This window comes from Carya illinoinensis, chromosome 9 (assembly GCF_018687715.1).
Source record: "Carya illinoinensis cultivar Pawnee chromosome 9, C.illinoinensisPawnee_v1, whole genome shotgun sequence".
NCBI lineage: Eukaryota > Viridiplantae > Streptophyta > Magnoliopsida > Fagales > Juglandaceae > Carya > Carya illinoinensis.
This window is the reverse complement of record NC_056760.1, coordinates 3,475,622-3,500,070: the sequence shown is the minus strand read 5'-3', so window position 1 is coordinate 3,500,070 and position 24,449 is coordinate 3,475,622. Positions and strand designations below refer to the sequence as shown.

General features: G+C 35.1%; 1 protein-coding gene and 1 pseudogene across 1 annotated transcript; one reads left to right on the top strand and one right to left on the bottom strand.

Annotated features, from left to right (window-relative positions):
• Nucleotides 1-910: 910 nt before the first annotated feature.
• LOC122276499 (carboxyl-terminal-processing peptidase 3, chloroplastic) lies at nucleotides 911-6,351 on the top strand. The gene is made up of 12 exons (XM_043086274.1): nucleotides 911-1,395; nucleotides 1,513-1,594; nucleotides 1,736-1,866; nucleotides 1,980-2,066; nucleotides 2,464-2,542; nucleotides 3,217-3,305; nucleotides 4,037-4,072; nucleotides 4,270-4,389; nucleotides 4,475-4,561; nucleotides 4,671-4,820; nucleotides 5,416-5,523; nucleotides 5,919-6,351. The coding sequence occupies exons 1-12, from the start codon at nucleotides 1,054-1,056 to the stop codon at nucleotides 6,165-6,167; spliced, it is 1,560 nt and encodes a 519-aa protein (XP_042942208.1). The 5' UTR covers nucleotides 911-1,053; the 3' UTR covers nucleotides 6,168-6,351.
• Nucleotides 6,352-11,410: 5,059 nt separating this feature from the next.
• LOC122277515 lies at nucleotides 11,411-24,246 on the bottom strand (annotated as a pseudogene).
• Nucleotides 24,247-24,449: the final 203 nt, after the last annotated feature.

Sequence of the window (24,449 nt, the reverse complement as noted above, 5' to 3'; positions counted from 1 at the left end):
AAATTCTTATTTTGCTGTTGGTTGAGTCGATCAGGGACAACATAAAGTTAAAACATAATCTTTTTATAAAATTTGTGGTATAATATTTTCTATATATAGCATATATATAAATCCTAAAATATATTTTGAAGTTGTTGGCCGAATTTACTTTTTCTTGATTAGCTTAAGGATCACGGCCTTTGTCACGTACCCATTATAGCAAGCCTACGTGTGGAATATGACTTAGCGGAAGTTACGTCCTACTACCATGGGAAAAGAAAAAACACTTTGATTAAACACACTTGTATTATATATTATATGAGATTTTTAAATTTGAAATATTCAATAATCTGAGTTAATGAAACGTATAATACATGTATATTATACTTAGGGATTTACGTCTTATGCACCTAATACACGTGTATATGTTAAGGAAAATGAGAAAAATATAATAACTAATCTTTAATTACCTATTATTATATAAACTATTAAGTATTATTATTATTGTGATTAATAAATCATATAACAACATTGAATGCTATCTCTCTCAATATTTATGTCTTCATTTTATATGTCAAACCGTTAAAACAAACGGTGTTAACTTTAACGGAAAAACAAGAAAAACCGTTAAAACAAGATTTTCCGTTTCATACACACTTTTTATATATAGAAAATATATTAATTTAACGTGATTAATTAAAAAATAAATTTTAAATATAAAAAAATTAATATTAATATACGTATTAGTCCGTAACTTTATTTATATATTGCAGAACCCAATTAGAAAACAGCATACAAGCCAAACCATCGTTGTGATCAATTCCCAGGACGCAAGACCAAGAAAAATTTTGTTTGTTTTCTCTGCTGTTTCTTTTCAAATAAATAAATAATATTTAAGATATAAAGAATGTTGAATTGTCCAGCGAGTGACTCGCATACGCAATGGATCTGAGAGCCACAATTCAGAAGATTCGTATGGGACCCACTAGAATCCCAACAACGTAAAACGGTCTCCACTCACCATTGTTGAACTGTGTCTGTTCCATTCGTATCCCCAAGTTGCGGTGTTCGGAGATGGAGGCTGCTCTTTGCCGCAACTTGGATCTCAAACCATCCCGTTGCCAGCCACTCTCAACTAAACTCAAGAAACCCACTTCACGACCATGTCATTCTCATCGATTTTCATGCTTACATAGCCGGAGAAGCGATAGTTGGAGCGCGTTAATAATGCCCTGTGCTTGGTACAAACCAAAGTCCGAGGAACGACATCTGGGTTGCCAAGAACTGGTCGGATCACTCGGGAAAGGGCTTTTCGGGTTTGCCGCCGCGGCCGCCGCTTTGGTTTCGGTCTGTTGCGATTCCCCGGCTCTAGCCGAGTCCCTAACCGTCGCTTTTCCTGTCTCACGAGCTCAAGAGGTAATCTTTTTTTTTTTTTTAATTTTTAATTTTTATTATTCTTTTGGTTTTCTTCATCTATATTTGGTGATGGTAGCGGGATTAGCAAAACGTAGAGTCAGTAAGGTTTGTTTGCAGGTGAATACAGTTCAAAGAACACTTGTGGAGGCTTGGGGTTTGATCCGAGAGACATTCATAGACCCAACATTTAATCATCAAGGTAACTTGGGGATCTTATTCTCGATTAGTACTATGGCTTTTCTTTTCTCGGTAGTTGTGTTTCTCGTTCCTTCGGTGTTGAGGCGTGTGTGTATGGGCCAAGGAGTTAAACTCTTATGATAGTAATACTTACTTTTTGTAGATTGGGATTCGAAGTTGCAACAAACAATGGTGGAAATGTTTCCCCTGAGGTCGGCCGATGCGGCGTATACGAAAATAAGTGGAATGCTTTCTACACTTGGAGATCCATTTACGCGGATTATCAGTCCAAAGGTCTTCTTGATTAATTTATTATTATTTAGATATATTGGGATCATTTAGTTTGGTGATACTCTTTCAAATACAAATTATTGAAATCAACATAAGAATGGTTTTTTTACCTTCAGGATTATCAAAGCTTCAGGATTGGAAGTGATGGGAATTTGCAGGGTGTTGGAATTTTCATAAATGCTGAACCGGGAACAGGCCATTTGGTTAGCTACATACCAATGATTATTTTTTTGGATTAAAAAAAAAAAAAGTCCACAGGGGAGACCTTTGCGAAAAATTAATTACTGGCTGTTCTTAGGAAATAGAGAAATTTCTGCTGCAAAAATTTCACTTTTTGTATCCATTTTAGATCAAACGGTAAGTAATGAGAACACTGGGGTCGTGTTAGGCTCTCAGCGAACAAAATCTTTGGTGGTTTCATAGATGAAAGTTCAATTTATTCCCATGTATAAGTATTCCCTTAAAGAATTTTTTTTTAATTAGGTTATAGATTTACGGTTTACCCGTAGGTTAAGAAATTGAAAAGAAAATAAAATAAAAGGACTCTAGATGTTTCTCTGGCACCACACCAAGATCATTTCCATCTTCTTGACATTGCAGGTTGTTTTGTCTTGTGTAGACGGTAGCCCAGCTGCTCGTGCTGGCATACATGAAGGAGATGAGTTGATTGAGATTAATGGTATTTTACAATCTGATAGTTTCTTTCCGATTCTGAATATGGAGTCTTTATATATCCATGATGCTATCCTAAAAAGCAGTCACTTCCAAGTCTTATGCTCTAAGCTGGCTACAGGGAAAACCTCTTTCTAGGTTTATTAAATTAACATTCTATCATTCTTTAGATGCCTGAATTTATTTGAGCATACAACTTTGATTTCCCGCCCCTTGTTGGAGAGAATCACACATGACTTTTGAAATCGTTTGGGAATTGAAAATCGCAATATCAAATGCCAAATGTTGATAGCATCATAGTTATTGAAGTGGGACGTGCCCTGGTGTTGGATAGTTTATAAGTTCATCTTATTATTTAGATCCCTCGGTTTACTTATCAAAAAGTTCATCTTATTATTTAGATCCCTTATACTATTTACTAAAATTTATCTCTTTGAGGTGGAACCAAACCTATCACTGGTTCCAGAAGTTAATATTGGCCAAAACAGTGAAATTAATCTCTCCATTTGGTAAAATCTGGTTTCCCAGTGTTTCATATTTTATATGTGAAATCTTGTTTGTTGCTTTTCAGATGGTTTTACTTCTGCCTAGTCATATTTGTCTCAGGGTATGAACATTTCAAAGTTCAATATTCATTCAAATTATATCACCTTTCTTTTAAACTGTCTTGTGGAACTTCAGGGGAGAGGCTTGATGGCCTTAATAGTGAAGCAGCTGCACAGAAGCTTAGAGGGCGTGCTGGAACAGCTGTTACAGTAAAATTGCAGAGCGTAATTTTCATTCTCTCTTGTTATAAATGATGCATGTTAAGAATGACCATTTCGAAGTGCTCAGAGAAGCCTTCAGTACTTCATGTTTTGCTTACCTTTGCATAATACCAAATTTACATACATGATACAACAAGATTCTACTTTATGTTTTCTAGAAGAAGAAGATCAGGCTTTTCTGTTTTATGGGGAGGACTAGTCGTTTAATCTATCCGTTTGAACAGAACATTGTATGCATATTGCTTCAAATTGTGGTTCAGAGTTCATCACAGATTCTCAAGTACCTCTATCCCAGGAGTTGGAGCTTTTGAAAAATTTTATCTTGTAGACTTGCCATACAAGACTTGGGCAACACAGCATTCTCTAAGTGTTGCACAAATTTTTTTCCTCTATTCTTCACTCCAACTTGGAAGTTTCATGTCTGTTAGTGAGGATCTTTCAGCTGAATATTTTGCTAGGGATGATTTACCTTAAGTCGTGGAAGAATGAAGACTATTGAATTTTATCAGTTGAATTACTTTGGTAGTGCTAGTGGACAGTGCGTAATATATCAAGCAATATTCAGGATTATCGGATTTTTACTTAATTGGAAACACAGCAGGAAAAGAATTGTGGACTGATATGAATATTTTTCAAGTAGAGAATGGTGTTCTTTGTTTTGGGGTACTTTGAACTGTAATCTGGCATCCTTAACAATAGTAAATTTGTCAACTAAATAGTGTCTTGTTTTCCAGATAAAAGATTTGGGAGGTGATTCTAGTATCAGAGAGGTAAGAAGCATTCATTATATGTCTTTGCATTGGTGTGGTTTACTATAAATTCATTTGTTGCTTTCTAACAGTATGGAAAGAAAGCCTCAAGTTATGTTCATGCAAAAAAGCATTCGTCTGCCCTGGCTTGTTATGTTCTAAACTATGATTGTATTCTTTGACGAACTGATTGGGAAATGTTCCTCATTTGCTTGAAGGTCAAACTACCTAGGGAATACATTAAGCTTTCTCCCATATCCAGTGCCATTATTCCTCATAGAGCTGCAGATGGCCGTCTGACAAAAACTGGTTATGTGAGGCTCTCAGCTTTCTCTCAGGTATTATCTGTAGAGGACTCAAATATGCTGCTTCTTTCTATGATTTGGCATATTACCATGAAAATCAGGATTGGTTTTATGACAGAGTGCTGCTGCTGATATGGAAAATGCAATTCATGAAATGGAAAGTCAGGACGTCGAGGCATATATACTTGATCTGAGGAATAATCCTGTAATTTTCCATTTCTTATCTTAGCAGCTGGAAATTTTACAAAGTTGATTTTCTCACCTTGAGCTTTTAGTTCCATATCATTCTTCTCAATTCTTTAATCATTTTGCAGGGGGGTCTGGTAAAAGCAGGACTTGATGTCGCCCAAATATGGCTTGATGGGGATGAGACTCTTGTGAATACAATTGATCGGGATGGAAATATGTCACCCATCAGCATGTTCAATGGGCATGCCTTGACTCATGATCCCCTTGTTGTGCTTGTGAGTATCTAACTTTATGAAGACATTAATTTCTTTCCACTAAGTTCTGATTAACATATAACAACTGGTTTAATAAAAAAAGAATATGAAAGACTTTCAAGTTTTGCATTCATGCAATTAAAAATCCTATGAAGACAAGTTGAACACAATCACAAGGGAAAGAAGCTAGATCTAGTTTAGGCTTCATGTTTGATTTACTTAAGCCAGTGCAATTACACATTTCAACAAATAGTTGTAAATTACATAAAGAGCTGAATAAGATCGGGGATGGCTAATTTTCAACCCAAAATGAACTTAGCCGACCAACATGGATCTACATAAACTCAACATATTGCATGTGAGCTTGACTACTTTTTTTGCTTCTAATTTTTCATTACGTATCATATCATTTTAAGCTAATTGTTTTATTCATTGGTTTGCAAAAACAAATCTGGATTGTTGTTGTTGATTGATCCTTGGGCATAAATATCATACGCCTGTTGGCTTGGAGTTTTTACTGAAAAAACATGAAGGTCCTGGTTCCATTATTCAGTCTTTTATACGGCATAACGTCCTCAATAATTGTATCTGCCAAATTTATCACCACTTGAAATAGGTAAATGAGGGAAGTGCAAGTGCAAGTGAGATTTTGGCAGGAGCTTTACATGACAATGGCAGGGCTATTCTTGTTGGGCACAAAACCTATGGGAAAGGAAAAATTCAGGTATTTTTTGTGCTAGAGTTTCTTTAAATCAAAACAGCATTTCCCAAGGATTTAATTTATTCACATAATGTTTACTGATCTTGAATCGATGGTGCTCAATCGAGAGGTGCTATGACACACTGGTATATAAATGAAGAACACCCCCGCGTGGGTTTTCGATCCATTATATCACTGTGTATTTTAATTTCATGCGGTTGAGTCTTTGAAGCCTTTCTTCTGATTAATCATCTTTGGTATGTTTGGTGCCAAGACTTTGCCCTTTCTACCATAGGACACTCCTCTTGTTTTATGTTCCTATTTCTAACATTGCCAACCACCTCTGTCAAGCATAGGTCATAGGCCTCCAGAATTGTTTAAGCCTATGTTGCATAGATTCTGACTTGTTCTTACTACAGAGTGTCACAGAGCTCCATGATGGTTCGGCCCTCTTTGTAACGGTTGCAAAGTATCTATCACCCGCACTTCATGACATAGATCAGGTTGGCATAACACCCGATGTGCAGTGCACAACAGACATGCTAAATTCTCCGAAGGATTTCTTGTTGAAGGATAAGAGCTCGGTTTCCTCTCTTGAAGCGGATTCTTGTATCATGGTGGCAGAGCATGAACTGGACATTCAGCAATCCAAAGGGACTGCCTCTTGAAACATGGCTTGCGCTGTCATATTGCTTTAGCATCATTGAAAATTGCTGTATCGATGCTTAGGAAGAATATATACGTCACAATGTCTGTTGTGCATGTGCTTGTATATGGTTATTTAGTGGGCTTACAACTCAGTGGATATGTATAGGTATTTTTTAAAATATAGAAAAAAAAATTCTCCTTGAATTTTGATTTCTTGCTTTTCAAGAGAAAATGCATTCTGCACACCCATCGGATATTTTACATTTTATACCACAAACTATACACACTGCACCCTCCAAGTATTGAAAAAAATCATAATTACAATGGACCGTCATCCAATTTGTAGAATTTGGATGTAAAATTCAATGATCAAAGGAATAATAGATCCTAGAAAATTGAATGGATTCGTCACTTAGAAATATTTCTCTGATTGATGACATTTGGCAGAATAATCCCCAGCTCTCTCACAATTCCACTGCTCATAAACTTTTAGATACAAAAGAAGCAAGATAAAGGGTTATAGCACAAACAAGTTCTGTTTCCCAATTTACTTTGAACAAGATCAAGCGAAGCATTAGCTATGGAGTACCCCAATCAAAAGGCTCACCTTTCTCACATTGATATATATATATATATATATATTTTTCATTTAAGGACCAGCTCACATTATTGCTGAGTCAAAGTGGAGCTGTATTTGATTAGTCATTTGGTAACTTGGCATTTCAATTTTAATTTCTTTGGTGCTATGACAAGAATTCCATAATAAACGACATATATAAGTATTTTATTTCATTATGATATAGTAATCACAAAGGAACAAAGAATGAAGCGAATACAATCACATATCCTCCCCCTCACAAAACCAGTAAATATAACTCTCATCAAAATCACACTGGATGCAGTTTTGCCAAAAAAACAAAGCTGCAGTTGATCAAGAATTTAAAACTTGAGCAGAGAAAGAAGACAGAGGACGAGAGAGGATCCCAATAGGACACCGGATACCGGTGTTGAGAAAGCCGCTCCGGCGTCCATGGGAGCTGGTGCCGGCGCCAGTTCGCTGTCCTGAGCCGAGACCATAATAGCCGTCGAGGTGACCACCATCACGAGGACGAGCATCAATGCCCTGGAAACGCTAGTTTGGGCCATGGCTAGCTGAAGATACTCGAAGAATATATATATAGGCGCCTGAGAGAGAGCTTAGATATAGAACACCTCGACAACTTCGAACGGTCTTCTGATCTCTTAGAATGTATGAAATGGCATAGATAGAACGATAGTATTTATAAGATGAATTCTGCGGTGGGTGGACCCTATAGGGAGCTGTGACCAGCGAGTAAAATGGGCAGCAACGGCTACCAACAGCGCAAGAATTGCCTGTAAAGTGACCCCATGCGCTTTGCGTTGTGGAAAGTGCATGTGAAATTGGTATTTCTGCGTGCGCGTTATAATGCGGAAAACTCGGTGGACGGCGGCTAATACATATTCGAAACGTGGCAGGCGCCATTCTGTCCAGCGAATATATGTCGGTAGGCCCAGGGAGGCACAAAATTAGGCCCAACAAACTTCAGGTAATCTGGGCCTAATTGAACAATTCAAATCCATTTTTTTGCCAAAAAATAGTTCTAATTTAAAAAGCACTTTTGCAACAAAGAAATCAAACTTAATATATATCATCTAAGCAATGCTGTGTTACCTTTAAAACAAACAGTTTCTACCATTAATGTAAGATAGAACAAATTATTGACAGGCAATCACACCAGTTGCAGTACAATGTTACATTACTATGTCCAACCGACCATATGGTAGATCGATGTCTCAAACCATACACAGACCACAGCACAAAACCCAACCGCTCGTATATTATCCAGCTCATGAAAACTAAACTTAACAACCCACTTATATAAGTGAGATAACTCAATACCAAAGGTTAAGCTCCGAGTTCATTCAATGCAGTAAAAAGGAGACAAAAGTGGCCAGCATTGAGGAACAAATCACTGCCCCTGCAACCGGCAAGGAAAATCCAGCTCCCGTCTCCAACCCTGCCATGGGGGCAATGCGGACATCCTGTGCCATAATCGTTGCCACAAAACAGAAGGACACAAGTACCATTAGCGTATGAATATGAAGTACTGTAGTTGATGAACCTAGCCATGCCATTTCTCTGTACAAACTGAAAGATAGCTAGAGATCTGAGTAATTAAAGATCAGAAATTGGTGTTCGTGTTGAAGTTGACTGTGCTGTGTAAGTGTAAGAGAGCACGAATTTATAGCTGCCTGTGTGTGTCCTGTAAACATTCTTCAACTTTCTGGTACATATAATGTATGACGTGAAACGTTTGCAATTACAACTTTCATTCCTTAGGGGTCACGGCTCCTGGGACCCATCGAGCAATCTAGGTGCTAGAAACAAGAGTACTCCTATATGCTTCCATGTTGGCGTGTGACTTTAGTCGGAAATGGAAAGCAAGCAAGCAAGCTGTGGAAAAGTTAGGCTGAGTGTGATATGGTAATTATTTTGGGGGCCTTAAACAGTACTGCTACTCATGTGGTGGAAGGAGTAATATATTAATTAAACATATATATGTTGGTAGCATTAATTTTCCATGATTTTAGATTAGGATCATTAATTAGGATGTCTTGCAACATAGGATTGCTGGAGTAATGATGGTGTAGTAATCCTTTCACGAGATAGTACTAACCATCATGAAAATTAAGGGGCTGCTGTCGATGGTGATGGTCATTAATTATTTATTTATTATTTTGATACCCATAAAACATGAAGACATACCACCTATTCGCCTGATCATCTTCGATCTGCTGACTGCATGCTGTCAATCTCTACCTAAAAGGGCCTAGCTGCCTTTTCACATGACATATATATATATTAATTGAATATTGTTATGTACAAATTTTAAATACACAGATATCGTGTGAATTCTTTATAAAAGAGTGAGTTATACTAATTAATAATAATTTTTTTTATATTTTTTTAAGATGAATTTCACTTTTTTACAAAGACTTATACGTAATTTGCTTATTTAAAATTTGTATAAATCATTTTTCATATTAATTTAGATTTATCTAAAATTAATTTAATTAGTGTTATTAGCCATCGATTCGTTCAACCTTTAAAATAATGATTATATATGGGACACCAAATTATAATTCAATAAATAAAAGCTAATTAAAGTAGTTAGAAAAATTTAGAAATTAAGGTTATAACAAAGATGTTTTCTTAACCGGCCAAAGTATCCCAAAAAAACCGTTGGCAAAACTTTCCTACCGAGAATTCATACGGATCATGTAATATATATACAACCCATGAATATATGGCAAATCCTCACACCATGCATGCAGAGCCATTCACGTAAAACCTTTCGGTCCGCAACTAACAGTATCTATTTTTGGGTCAAAAGTAAGCTTAAAAGTGCTCGATCACCTTCCTTCTTCTTCCTCAGGCCTGCAAATACCTGGGATTAAGAATAACAAAAGACTGTTTCTTCATACTCCAAGGCGGGTCTCGCACGCTAGCTATATATATAGCTATTCTCATTATCTGAATATTCGCCATGGACGCTAAGAAGATCTCATGTGCTGTTCTCATCGCCGCCGCCTCCATGAGCGCGGCTTTGGCTTCCAGTACTGAGGTCCCGGCTCCGGCGCCCGGCCCATCCAGCGGAGCCTCCGCTACCTTGCCCCTTGTCGGGTCCTTGGTTGGTGCCTCCGTTTTTTCTTTCTTCACAGCCTACTGGTTTCATCAGTAAGCTCGGAAAAGGATAGAACTTTGAAAATAAAGGGAATGTCGACAAAGAAAAGTTTTGTCAGCGGCATGGAATAGTACGTTGGAAGTTTAGTGATTATGTATGCTTTGGGAGGATTGGATATTCTTTCAAACTATTGTATTTGAATTGTTTCAATTTCTGTCACCAACAGCTTGTTTCAGCTCTTCATGTTGTCGGGATTTTTCAATAACAATATATTAATTTGAGAAGTGTTAATTCTGTGAAGAGATTTTGTGAGAGTGGATTTTGACGTGAGACGTCAAACTTATTTTATAATTTTTTTTAATAAATCAAGCATTTATCTGTTAATTTTCCAATGCATCAACCAGCATAGAATGAAGTCAGAATCGATAACTATCGTTGATCACTTCTTTTCATGAATACCTCTAAAATTAAGAAAGAATTACCACTGATTTTATTTTGGCCATTTCACGGTCTAGGAACGTCTCTAACATTAATGAATAATGCTTGGCTTACCGAGGATCCTCCTCACCGATTTTTTTTTTTTATATTTTACTTATAATTAGAAACATCGGAGTTTGGTAAGAACCACGTTGATCTCACGTACGGCTCACCCCTACAGGTATCTTTGGATTTTAGAAACACAGAACTTAAGCATTCAAGTCTTAATGCGTAGGAGAATATCATAGCCAGTGAGGACCAGATACAATATGTACTTTATTATGACAGGTGAACCTTAATGAAAATGATGTTGATGATTGAATTATGCCAGGCATGCATGAGCTATATTTACAAACCATTACTTCATGTCAAGTTACACTATTCTTGAGGAAGCGGGAGAGAGTAATTTCGTGCGTGGTTACTAAAAATGCCAAGGAGACAACATTAATGGTTCTAAAGATGATACGTAGTTTGAACCATATGCAACAACTTGCATGTTGCTTGTGTGTATATCTATTTGCATGTTCGAATTGTGAGTTAATGGCAAACAGAAAAAGAATGTTGATTTAATTGTCGACTGACGGATGATGACTCAAAAAGGAACCAAAGATGCTAAATCTACACCATATGTTATTCCAATAATCTATCTTCAATCAAAACAGCAATGTAAATGATGTACACTTTATTTTTAAGACATTCAATCAAAACATTCTTAAAGTGATTAACAAGTTAATGCCAATCACCTCTCAAAGACTACGTTCCTCCATTAAGTTTTTGTGCAGACATGAGGCTCTTTGTCAACCAAATTGCCGTCTCTCTAGATGAGACAGCTTCTTCTCCAGTTGGTCTTAGCACCCCGGCAAGCTCTTCAATTTTGTCCTGCTTAAGTAGCTGAGCACATAGCTCAAGGAGAGACTCCAGGGCATCCGCTCTTTGCTGGCTTTGATTATCCCACTCACTTTTGATATCGTCACCACCAATCCCAGTAAGCGTACTCAGTGAAGAGATTTCACTAGGTGCATGATTATTTACGTGAGCATCATCTCTCTGAGTCTGCATGGAGCAACTAATATTATCTTTTTTTGCTCTTTCTTTGTCTTTACATGGAACTGTACCGTTACTTCCAGACACTGTGTGCCCTTCTGTATATGCATCAGGACTTTTCCTTTTTCGTATAGCTCTGGATTCTAGATTTAGTTTATTGTCAACAATATGCTCAGGCGATGATGAACTTTCATCATCAAGGGATATGCTTTATCAGTGCATCCTGTAATGGACATTGTCAAGTTCTCACAATCCCCTGGTTTAACAGCGTCTCCCTCTGCTTCTGCTTCATCAAGAACTTGGTTCCCTGGTTTAACACGGTTGCTCTCTGTTTCAGCTTCTTCTTGAACTTGGCTGCAAAATTTCCCCAGTTTAGCACACTCGGCCTCTGCCTCAGATTCTTTTTTAATTTGGTTGTTAAGTGATTCTTCATCTTTTGTAGCCACTCTTGATATCAACCTCTTGCAATTGGTTAAATTGTTCACTGGTTTGTTCCCGTTCCTTATTCTGAGTATTCAGCGTACTCTTCAACATAATCTCATTGTTGGTTCTTTCCTTTTCAGGTGCATTTCTAAAATCTACTTGACCGTCTCCATTGCAAATAGGTGCTTCAGAATCAGTTGACCCCTCTCCTGAACCAGTGGTTGATATTAAAACTGCACAGCTAGTAGGATCTACCTTGTTGGTCTCAAGGTTGTCTTCTGCTCGAGCTGTCAGCACTGGATCGTCACTGTTAGGCAATTTGCTTGGGCGCATATCAGCATTTCCCTCAGATGGATGAATACCTTTAAGCAGGTTTAGTGTTCCATCTTCTTTGTCTTTGTTGCCTTTGCCACTGTTGGGCCTGTTAGATAATGTTTTTCTTGTTCCCTTCTCTTTGGAATTGTTTATGGGCTTGATCGGTAGAAAAACATAACATGGAGAAGATATGGTTGTAAATGTGGATGCCTCAAAAGTTCTGCTGCCTACAATTATAAAGATGCAGCTGCTGCAATGGATCAAGGTCCTCAAATGTAACCAGAAATGAGGGTAGGTTGATTTGAACTCACCGTTGATCTGTGTTCTGGGTTTTTCCGCAGTATACTCTTGATAATCTGTTTTCTGTAAGGTGTAGGCTTCTTGTTTCAATTGCTACATGTACATTAAATGCAACATTGATTGAGATAGCACTGGGTGGTCACTTACAGTGAGGATTATACAATTGGGAGTGGTGAAATGGAGGATCTGTTTATTTTATTGATGAGTCCAGCCATGTCCTGTTAAATTGAGAAATTTGTTTTAATTTTAAGGAATTTTAAATCAAGAAAATATTGATAGCTGATAATGTATTTCAATAGATTTGGCTGAAGCTTAAACTTACAGGAGCTCTAAATCTGGTTGATGGGCAGCAATTTCAAACATACAGCAGATAAACAAGTTGTCATTCCCTAGACTTCTGGTCAAGAACATGGCCACAGCTTTGTTAAATTAGAGCCATGACTCCACTATTCTTACCAAGGGACCATATATCAGACTTGTAACCGTAAGGAATGTCTGCAAGGTGTTGTCCAGATGACTAACACAAGAGGGGGGTGAATTGAGTTGTATTAAAAAAAATAACAATTATAAATTAAATATATAATATAAAAAATAAACAAAATATGAAATAACAATAAATATAAAGAGTAAGGGTAAGAGAGAAGCAAACTCAGTATGTTAACGAGGTTCGGCCCCACTGCCTACGTTCTCGCCTCAAGCTACCCCTTGAGAATTCTCAAATTCACTATTCAACCTCCTTCAGGTGGAGATAGAAACCTATTACACATTTGAACAACACCGCTACAAAGGATCCGTGTAGAACACCCTCTACACTTGCAATCACCTTACACGTGGTGATTTAACTATTCCCCGTGTAGAATACTTTCTACACACACAAGGGTTATACACACCCTTTTTCTGATACAAGAGCTGATAGTGGGTAGGTTATCAGAAAACACTTCTCAATGAGTGAAATAAGAACAATACAGCGCAAACTATATCTCTCAAAATGAACAAGGATTAAGGCTCAATGCTTAGAGAAAAGAGAATGAAAGCTTTGAATAAATGTTGTATGCTCTTGGTGTTGTAAATGTGAAGCTCTCAAATGATCTATTTATAGGCATACGAGACTTCATATTCAAATTTAAAAAGATTCCCATGTCAAAGACAACATCATTCACTTTTTCAAAAAATTCAAATAAAAGGTTCTTCTTTTTTTAATTGTCAAAGACAACATCATTCACTTTTTTTAAAAAAATCAAACCTAATCTTTTACTTTTGGCATATGACAAAATGAGCACACTTTCATTTTCAAAAAAATCAAATCTAATATTTTACTTTTTGTATATGACGAAATGAGCACACTTTACTTTTCAAATTTTTCAAACAAAATCATCTACCTTTTGTATAAGTCTAAAAAAGCATCAATCACTTTTGAAAATATTCAAATAAAATATGCACATGTGAAAGATGACAATCAATCATTTTTAATATTTTCAAAGTTCAACCCTTTAATCAAGGCATGCACATGTAAAAGATGACAATCAATCATCTTTCAAAATTTTCAAATATAATTTTCAAAAATATTCATGCACATGTGAAAAATGTATTTTAATACTTTATGATAAAATATTAATTTTGAGCATTAATCCTAATTTCGAATTTTGAAGAGATTTACAACATTACTCTATAATTTTAATGTGAACTTGTTCCCTTCAAGCTCATGCTTGTTTCCTTGATGTGCTTGACTCCATTGTGTAGACAACTTGAGCTTGAGACTTCTTTATTCTTTGAATTCATTCGTTATCATCAAAATCCATGTGTAAAAATATAATTACACAAAACTTGAAATCTTGGGTTCAACAATCTCCCCCTTTTTGATGATGACAAATACTTGATAGAACCTGAAAGCTATATTAATACTTAAGCTCCCCCTGAGAATGTGCGTTAGTTTTTCAAGCAAAAGTATAAATATAATTCCAAGCATATATAATAAGTTTAGCAATTCAAACAATGTTAATGTTCTAGTCTAATACTTCTCCCCCTTTTGGCATCATTAAAAAGGATCCGCAACAAGTAAATGGATCTGAAGAAAACGGTGCGTTAGTAGACACTGTAGATAGTTAAAAATAAATAAATTTCATCCGTCCGTGACCCGACAAGTGCGGCTGAAGATTTGAAAAAATCGCCTGATGTTGTTGACAAACGAGATTGAAGGCTCCGAGTTTCTAAAAAAATGTCATTTTCACCGATCGGGAAAAAATACATTGCTCTTTGACTTGGATGATAGCTTGTCTTGTTCTTTATGCTATCTCTATAAAATCAGTCCTGAAGTTCATCCAATCCGCATCAAGTTTTCTTCTCATCTCTATAACTCATCTGCATTCCTTCAACATTCTCGTTTTAAGCCTTCTATTCTTTTCTCAATGGCTCATTCTTCTAACATTTCTCTAGATCCATCCATGAGGCATTCTGCATCTCAACCTCCTGTCCTTTCTGCAGCTGCCATTGGTTCCATGTTGCAGCAGGAAAATAATAATCTGACTAATAAGTCAGATTCTGATGCTATTTATGACTTGGTGAGTCTTGGGACTCGCTACTCTTCCTCTATTGTTGCTTTTTCTTAGCGGCTACAAGCCAAAAGTCATGAAGTTGAAAAGCTCAAAGAACAAATTGTTGTACTTCAACGACTTGTTCAAGAGTCTCACACAAGGGAATGAATCATTCGACAGAAGAATAAACAGTTGAAATCTTTATTAGATTCTTCATTCCGCTTGTCGGTTCCCATGGATAAGAATGACATGATATTGTATGAAGAGAATGAGCGTCTTAAACATGAGGCTAAGAATCTCAAATTTATGTAAAAGTATTTAAAAAAATCTATCTCTATTTTTATTGACTCTAGTCTATCTTTTAAGAGATATTCATAGCATGCATCATACCTATTTCTCTTCTGATTATACATAATTTATCTTCTGGTAAAGGCTTTGTGAAAATATCTGCTAACTGATCGTGTGTGTTTGTGAATTCTAGTACTATATCGCCTTTCTGCACATGATCTCGAAGAAAATGATATCTTATTTCAATATGCTTAGTTCTAGAATGTTGTATTGGGTTCTTTAAAAGATTTATAGCACTTGTATTATCACATTTGATTGGAATGTGATTATACATGAGTTTAAAATCTTCAAGTTGTTGCTTCATGTAGAGAACTTGAGCACAACAACTACCCGCAGCAACATATTCTGCCTCAGCAGTAGATAGTGCAACAGAATTTTATTTTTTACTAAACCAGGAAACTAATGCATGACCTAAAAAATGACATGCTCCACTAGTGCTTTTTCGATCTATTTTACAGCCAGCATAATCTGCATCTGTGTAGCTGATTAGATCGAAAGATGTATGCTTAGGGTACCATAATCCTAAGTTAATTGTACCACTAAGATATCTAAGAATGCGCTTAACTGCAATTAAATGTGATTCTTTTGGAGATGATTGAAAGTGTGCACATAAGCACACACTAAACATAATATCTGGTCTACTAGTTGTTAAATATAATAAGCTACCAATCATACCTCGATATATCTTCGAGTCAACTGGCTTACCGAATTCATCTTTATCAAGTTTAGTTGATGGGCTCATTGGTGTTCCAATTTCCTTAGCATTTTCCATCCCAAACTTCTTCAGTAATTCCTTAATATATTTTGATTAATTGATGAATGTCCCACTTTTTGCTTGCTTAATTTGCAATCCGAGAAAGAATGTAAGTTCTCCCATCATGCTCATCTCAAATTCTTCCTGCATAGTTTTAGCAAAAACTTGACACATATTTTCATTAGTAGCATCGAAAATTATATCATCAACATAAATCTGAATCAAAAGAATATCATCATTTTCATATTTAATGAAAAGAGTTGTGTCGATTTTTCCTCTTGAAAAACCTTTTTCAATCAAGAAACCACTGAGTTTCTCGTACCAAGCTCTAGGAGCTTGTTTAAGTCCATATAGTGCTTTTGTGAGTTTGAAAACATGATTTAGGGAAATATGATTTTCAAAACCTGGAGGTTGCTCAACATATACCTCTTCATTTATAAAACCATTTAATAAAGTACTTTTAATATTCATTTGAAAAAGTTTGAAATCTTTATAACAAGCATATGCAAGTAGCATTCGAATAGCTTCTAATCTTGCGACTGGTGCATATGTCTCATCATAATCGATTCCTTCTTCTTGATTAAAACCTTGGGCTACAAGTCGAGCCTTATTTCTAGTAATGACTCCGGACTCATCTTTCTTGTTTCTAAAAACCCATTTTGTTCCAATAATAGTATGATTTTTGGGTCTAGGAACAAGTGTCCAAACATCATTTCTTTCAAATTGATTCAACTCTTCTTGCATAGCTAGAATCCAAGATTCATCAAGAAGTGCGTCATCAATATTTTTGGGTTCAATTTGAGATAAAAAAGCAGTATGATTGCAAATATTTCTAAGAGATGATCGAGTACTTACACCTTGTGAAGGTTCTCCCAAAATTTGTTCCACTGGATGATCTTTCACAAATTTCCACTGTTTGGTTGCATCTTGTATTAAATTTGGATGATCTTTCCTGATGGCTCCATGTTGAACTTCCTCTATTGTTTTCTCTTTGTTGAAATTGAGACTTTCTGTGTTATTTATACTTTCTGTTTCTTCATCAATAGATTTCTTGGAGAGTGGAGAATTAGATTCATCAAATACTACATGCATAGATTCTTGTACAGTCAAAATCTTTTTATTGAATACTCTATAAGCTTTACTATTAGTAAAATATCCGAAAAAGATACCTTCATCAGATTTTGCATCAAACTTGCCTAAATTATCTCTGTCATTCAAAATAAAACATTTGCATCCAAATACATGAAAGTAACCAATGTTGGGATTTTTCTCATTCCAAAGCTCATAGGGGGTTTTATCTAACTTAGACCTTAGCATAACTCTATTTATAACATAACATGCAGTACTTACCGCTTCGGCCCAAAAATAACTAGGCAAGTTGTTCTCATTGAGCATTGTTCTTGCCATCTCTTGAAGAGATCTATTTTTCCTCTCTACTACCCCATTTTGTTGAGGAGTTCGAGGAGTAGAAAAATTATGCACAAAACCGTTTTCATCACAAAATGTTTCAATATTTTTATTAACAAACTCTTTTCCCCTATCACTTCGGATACTTGAAATAGTATAGCCCTTTTCATTTTGAATTCTCTTGCATAACTTGGTAAAGGCATTATGTGCCTCATCTTTATGAGCAAGAAAGATAACCCAAGTATATCTAAAGAAATTATCAACAATAACAAATGCATAATATTTTCCTCCTAGACTTGCAACTCTATTTGGTCCAAAAAGATCCATGTATATCAGTTGCAATGGTCTAGTAGTGGAAATATGTTTCTTAGTTTTAAAAGAAATTTTTGTTTGTTTACCAAATTGACATGCATCACAAATTTTGTCTTTAAGAAAATATGTTTTTGGTAAACCTCTCACAAGATCATTTTTTGAAAGTTTGGAAATAAGTTCCATGTTGGCATGACCTAATCTTCTATGCCATAACCAACTAGTTTCATTTTGAGCTGAAAAGCAAATAACATCTTGTGAGGTAATTTCTTCAAAATCAATTGTATAAACATTATTGTTTCTAAAAGCAATAAAACAAATATTACAATCATGATCATTCAAAATAATGCATTTATCCATTTTAAAAGTAACTGTAAATCCTTTATCACATAATTGACTTATGCTCAAAAGATTATGTTTTAAACCTTCAACAAGTAGAACATCTTCAATTATGAGAGAAGATTCATTACCAATTTTACCTATTTCCACGATCTTCCCTTTCGAGTTGTCTCCAAATGTCACGTGTCCTTCTTCTTTAGATCTAAGATCAAAGAACTTAGTCTTGTCTCCCGTCATGTGTCTTGAACATCCACTATCTAAAAACCACTTATTTTTACTTGTGGATGACTTCATGCATACCTATAAAAACAATTAAAATGATTTTTCTTGGTACCCAAGTTCTTTGGGTCCTTTATTTATTAGTATTAGAAGAAACAAGATTTTTAGGTACCCATATGACCCTAATAGTCATTGTATGATTTCTTCTAATAGGACAAGTATGATAATTATGACCATTTCTATTACAAAAATTATAAATAGCATGTGACATATATGAAAAACTTGAATGATTATAATAATATCCTTTTTTGACAAAATTATTTTTATGAAAAGAATTTTGAATATTAGTCTTTGATGTAGAATGATTATCAAAAATTTTTTTATAAAGTTTGTATTTTTGTTTTGGTATATATCCCAAACCTGCCTTGTCAAAAACACATCTTTGACTACCAAGAAATTTTTCAAAATTTCTTTTTCCATTCGTAAAGTTTTCAACAATATTTTCTAAATCGGTTTTCTTCTTATTCAATTCAAGATTTTCATCTTTCAAAATGATACTTTCTTTTCTTAAAATTTCAATTTCGTTTGTTAAAGAAGAATTTTTCTTTTTTAAAGCAGTATACTTAATACCCAATTTTTCAAATTCCTCATATACCTCTTCTAAAACATTTTGCAATTCTTCATATGAAGGATTTTCAATATTATCAAGATTTGTTACCTCAATGTTATCTTTAGCCATAAGACAAAAATTTGCTGATTCTTCATTGCTTGCTTCACTATCTGAGCTACTTGAATCATCATCCCATGTAGCTTTCATTGCTTTCTTGCCCTTGTTTCGATCTTTCTTTAGCAGAGGATAATCTGGCTTGATATGACCAGGTTTATTGCATTTATAACAAATTAAAGTGTCATTTTTACCTGAATCTTTGTTAGAAAACTTTTTGAAGGATTTCCTCGGAGGAGTTCTATTTTTCTTCAAGAACCTCTGAATTCTTCTTGTTATCATCGCAACTTCTTCATCTTTATCTTCATTTTCCTCATCTTCATCACTTTCACTTTCATGAGGAACAGCTTTAAGTGCTAAGCTCTTCTTTGGCTTTCCTTTTTCTTCTCCTCTTTTCAATGTGTACTCATGGGTGATAAGTGACCCGATGAGTTCATTGACTTCGAGCTTCTTGAGGTCTCTAGCTTCAAGAATCGCTGTCACTTTTGATTCCCAGCGTTTTGGTAGAGAGTTGAAAATTTTTCTTACTATCTCCACCTTGGAATAAACTTTGCCAAGAGCTGTCAAGCTGTTTATGATGTTAGTAAAACGAGTGTGCATACTAGAAATAGATTCATCATCATTCATCATAAATATTTCATATTCATGAGTAAGAATATAAATTTTTGATTCCTTGACTTGCGAAGTTCCTTCATAAGTAACTTCCAAGTTATCCCAAATTTCTTTTGCCGTAGCACAAGTCATTATTCTATTAAACTCATTTCCATTGAGAGCATTAAATAATAAATTCATAGCAGTTAAATTCAAAGTATAAAGTCTATCATCTTCACGATCAAACTTTTCTTCTTCCTTTTTGACCTTTACTCCATCAACCACTTTTGTTGGAATATAAGGTCCATTTACAATACATTTCCAGATTTCTCGACCTTGAGCTTGAAGGAATATTCTCATTCTAACTTTCCAGAATGAGTAATTATCTCCACAAAAGAGTCGAGGCCGACTGCTAGATTGACCTTCACCAAACGAAGCTGAAATGTTAGCCATAAGATCTTAACTCAAAAGATAGTTAGTCTTATAATAGAGCTCTTAACTCTGATACCAATTGTTGCCCAGATGACTAACACAAGAGGGGGGGTAAATTGAGTTGTATTAAAAAAAAATAACAATTATAAATCAAATATATAATAAAAAAATAAAAAAAAATATGAAATAACAATAAATATAAAGAGTAAGGGTAAGAGAGAAGCAAACTCAGTATGTTAACGAGGTTCGGCTCCACTGCCTACGTCCTCGCCTCAAGCTACCCCTTGAGAATTCTCAAATTCACTATTCAACCTCCTTCAGGTGGAGATAGAAACCTATTACACCTTTGAACAACACCGCTACAAAGGATCCGTGTAGAACACCCTCTACACTTGCAATCACCTTACACGTGGTGATTCAACTATTCCCCGTGTAGAATACTTTCTACACACACAAGGGTTATACACACCCTTTTTCTGATACAAGAGCTGATAGTGGGTAGGTTATCAGAAAACACTCCTCAATGAGTGAAATAAGAACAATACAGCGCAAACTATATCTCTCAAAATGAACAAGGATTAAGGCTCAATGCTTAGAGAAGAGAGAATGAAAGCTTTGAATAAATGTTGTATCCTCTTGGTGTTGTAAATGTGAAGCTCTCAAATGATCTATTTATAGGCATATGAGACTTCATATTCAAATTTAAAAAGATTTTCATGTCAAAGACAACATCATTCACTTTTTCAAAAAATTCAAATAAAAGGTTCTTCTTTTTTTAATTGTCAAAGACAACATCATTCACTTTTTTTAAAAAAATCAAACCTAATCTTTTACTTTTGGCATATGATAAAATGAGCACACTTTCATTTTCAAAAAAATCAAATCTAATATTTTACTTTTTGTATATGACAAAATGAGCACACTTTACTTTTCAAATTTTTCAAACAAAATCATCTACCTTTTGTATAAGTCTAAAAAAGCATCAATCACTTTTGAAAATATTCAAATAAAACATGCACATGTGAAAGATGACAATCAATCATTTTTAATATTTTCAAAGTTCAATCCTTTAATCAAGGCATGCACATGTAAAAGATGACAATCAATCATCTTTCAAAATTTTCAAATATAATTTTCAAAAATATTCATGCACATGTGAAAAATGTATTTTAATGCTTTATGATAAAATATTAATTTTGAGCATTAATCCTAATTTCGAATTTTGAAGAGATTTACAACATTACTCTATAATTTTAATGTGAACTTGTTCCCTTCAAGCTCATGCTTGTTTTCTTGATGTACTTGACTCCATTGTGTAGACAACTTGAGCTTGAGACTTCTTTATTCTTTGAATTCATTTGTTATCATCAAAATCCATGTGTAAATATATAATTACACAAAACTTGAAATCTTGGGTTCAACACAAGGAAATCAGGACACATGTAATTGGGAGTTCCAACAACCTATATAATATACAAAGGTCATTGAAGGCAGACAGATGCAAATAAGTGGATTTAGCTAAGTTGTAACCTAAACCTTAAAATCTCAAACGCCACTTAAGTGTTAGCATGTGATGCTTAAGCGTTCTCGGCATGACAAACATCAGCGAAACTTGATATAAATTTAGATAGTTTGTAGATTGCAGCATTGACGACAAGTAAAAAATTTAGCAAACTAAAGGATATATACAAGTTCATACCGATGAAGCAAGGTCTTCGGCATTAAGTAATTTTGCAAGTCCAAAATCACCTGTACGGTTCATGTAAGATTTACATTGCTTTAGAAGACATGAAGACATTGAAAGCCAAACCTGATGGAAGAAATAAAACTATGCTCCCTTAGCCCTTTTACCAAGCCGGATGTTGCTCTCCTTCATAAGAAATATGTTGGAACAATAGAAATCAAGAAATCATTTTAGTACAAAAAATTAGGATCCTTTGAATTACAAGGATGGATACAATATCACACCTTTAAATCTCTGTGAAGGACATGATTGGAGTGTAGGTAGTCCACAACTAGCAACAACTGAGTCAACCATTTGCAGAGCTTCTGAAAAATGAAATGGAAAAACAATTAAGAGTAGGAGAAGATTACACTAGGCACATATAAAGGACTTAAAGACCCTGAAATCTTGCTGATTACCTCCTCTGGAAAAGATGTCCCTCTAGCTTTTTTTATAATTTCAGCCCCGCTCCAAAGGGAAAAAAAAAACAGTGACTTTTCCTGATTCCATGTTCATAGATTGCGTTCTGATAGCTTTCTATTTTTTACATATTAGTTGTTTACACAAACACATTCTGTTAGACCACCCAAAACCTACATAAAATGTTCAAGACACAAATTTATGTTACTTACATGTCTCCTCCTTCACAATAGCCAGTTACAATGCATATGCAGTCTCCCTACAACCAAAAGAACTCATGGAAATTCATAAACCGAATCAGAAAGAACTGCAGTAACTACAGACTTGTACAAAATTATAGGCCTATCAGGTCAGCTTAATGTTTTATTCAGACTTTTGGAATAAAAATGACATCCACCCTGTCTACCCTAGCATCTTTGTACTCCACAACGTATGGGTGATTTAGTTTTGCAATTAAGTTCATCCGCAACACAAACATTGGAACTGTCATTGGTTTCAGCTAGAATCACTGTCTGGTCAGTTATTTTAATGAGAATCTCAATTTGAGTAGGCATGTATGGTTCTATTCATATGAGTTCGATTATAGAGGTTATCTTCATGGATAATTGATGGAAAATTAGCTAGACAGGAAATCGAGCTCTTAAAATTGTATTCAGTATAGCATTTGCTGTCATATCTTTCCGACTGTTTATCATACAATATCATCTGTGCGAATGATTGGAATCTTAGAAGAATTGTATTCAGTATAGCATTTGCTGTCATATATTTCCGATTGTTTATCATACAATATCATCTGTGCGAATGATTGGAATCTTAGAAGATAGAGATAGAATTTCATAAAACGGTACTTATAATAATGAAAACCAATTCTGAGTTCAATTTGTTAGCATATAATTTTGTGTCCTTCAACGCTATTTTTTTTTATCGGTAAATAAAATTTTATTGATAATAAAATAGACAAAGGCACAGTATGTACTATGTATGGGACATATACAAGAGCATCTCCTATGCATGCTATTTTAGCGACCTTCGACACTAATTATTATGGACCTCTTTGCTAATGATGAGAAGTGAAAGATGCATATGCTGGTGTGTGAGGGTGATCTGCATAACATACTGCCTCCGATGTACAACTTCTTCAGAATGCTTCATAACCCGATGTGTTTCTTGAAAAGAATGCAGAGCAGCCAAGACATGACATTTTCATCAAGTCAATGGACAGAAAAAATGAAACTTGAACTTATCCTATATGATTGACTGGAAAAACCGAGGAAAGACATCCTAAACCACATTGCCTAGAGGCTAGACAAATGAAATGAGAAGTGCAAACATGGGGTAGGCACGCATGAAACAAATTTAAAACCAATCCTTTAATTGAATAGGGCGATCAGAAAAGTTGATGCAAAAGATATTGAATTTCATTGTTTCAAATGTAAATGTAACTGAAGTTTTTTGTATGGTGACCTCCTGATGTTCTGTACGTTTGAACTTCTCCACTTGCTTAGCCAAGCGAATCTTCTTCAGCACATACCTTAAAAAAAACAAATAATAAGAAAATGGTAATTACAAAGAAAATTTTACTCCTTTTTTTGGTTTGGACTGGATATCATCCATACAATGGGTCATAGAATCTTGGATCCTTAAGTTGATGTGAATTGTGATACCATCATATCCAATCATTATCAAGTATCAACATAGTTATCCAAACAAATTTGTTTTGTAGAATTAGTTCATGAAATCATCAAGTAGGTTGATATATCTTCAGAAAAACAACATTTATGATCCTGCTGATAAGAACCACAAGATTGAAGAAATATTGTTAGACTAAGAAAGAAACAATGTTGGTCAGAAATTTTTTTTTACTTCTTCTCAATCTTATGGATAACAAGAAAAGCCGTGCCGAATGCTCCTCTTCCTATTTGCTCTATCACTTTGTAGCCCTCCATCTTTGACTTCATGTTCGTATCACCATTGTCTTTCTCCATGTGGAACTTCAGAACCTGAAAGGTAAATAGTGCAGCAAGTCCTGCTTCAGAGGCAGATCCGGACAGTCTCCAAAACAAAACGAGACAAAAGAAAGGACAAGTAAGTGTAGGCAGGTATCAAGTTTCCACAATGGTGATATAACACTGCCTTGTCAGAGAAGAGAGAGGTGGAAGGACAATCTTAAGTAAAGCCATCTAATCTTGCACAGCGCTAATATGAATTTCTTTTCTTTTCTTTTGTTTGTGATATTGAG

Excerpts from the sequence above, each read along its gene's own strand:
- LOC122276499 (XM_043086274.1), top strand. The coding sequence starts at position 1,054 with ATGGAGGCTGCTCTTTGCCGCAACTTGGATCTCAAACCATCCCGTTGC. Across the intron at positions 1,595-1,735 it reads CCCAACATTTAATCATCAAG|ATTGGGATTCGAAGTTGCAA; the intron begins GTAACTTGGGGA and ends TACTTTTTGTAG. Across the intron at positions 4,390-4,474 it reads GGCTCTCAGCTTTCTCTCAG|AGTGCTGCTGCTGATATGGA; the intron begins GTATTATCTGTA and ends GTTTTATGACAG.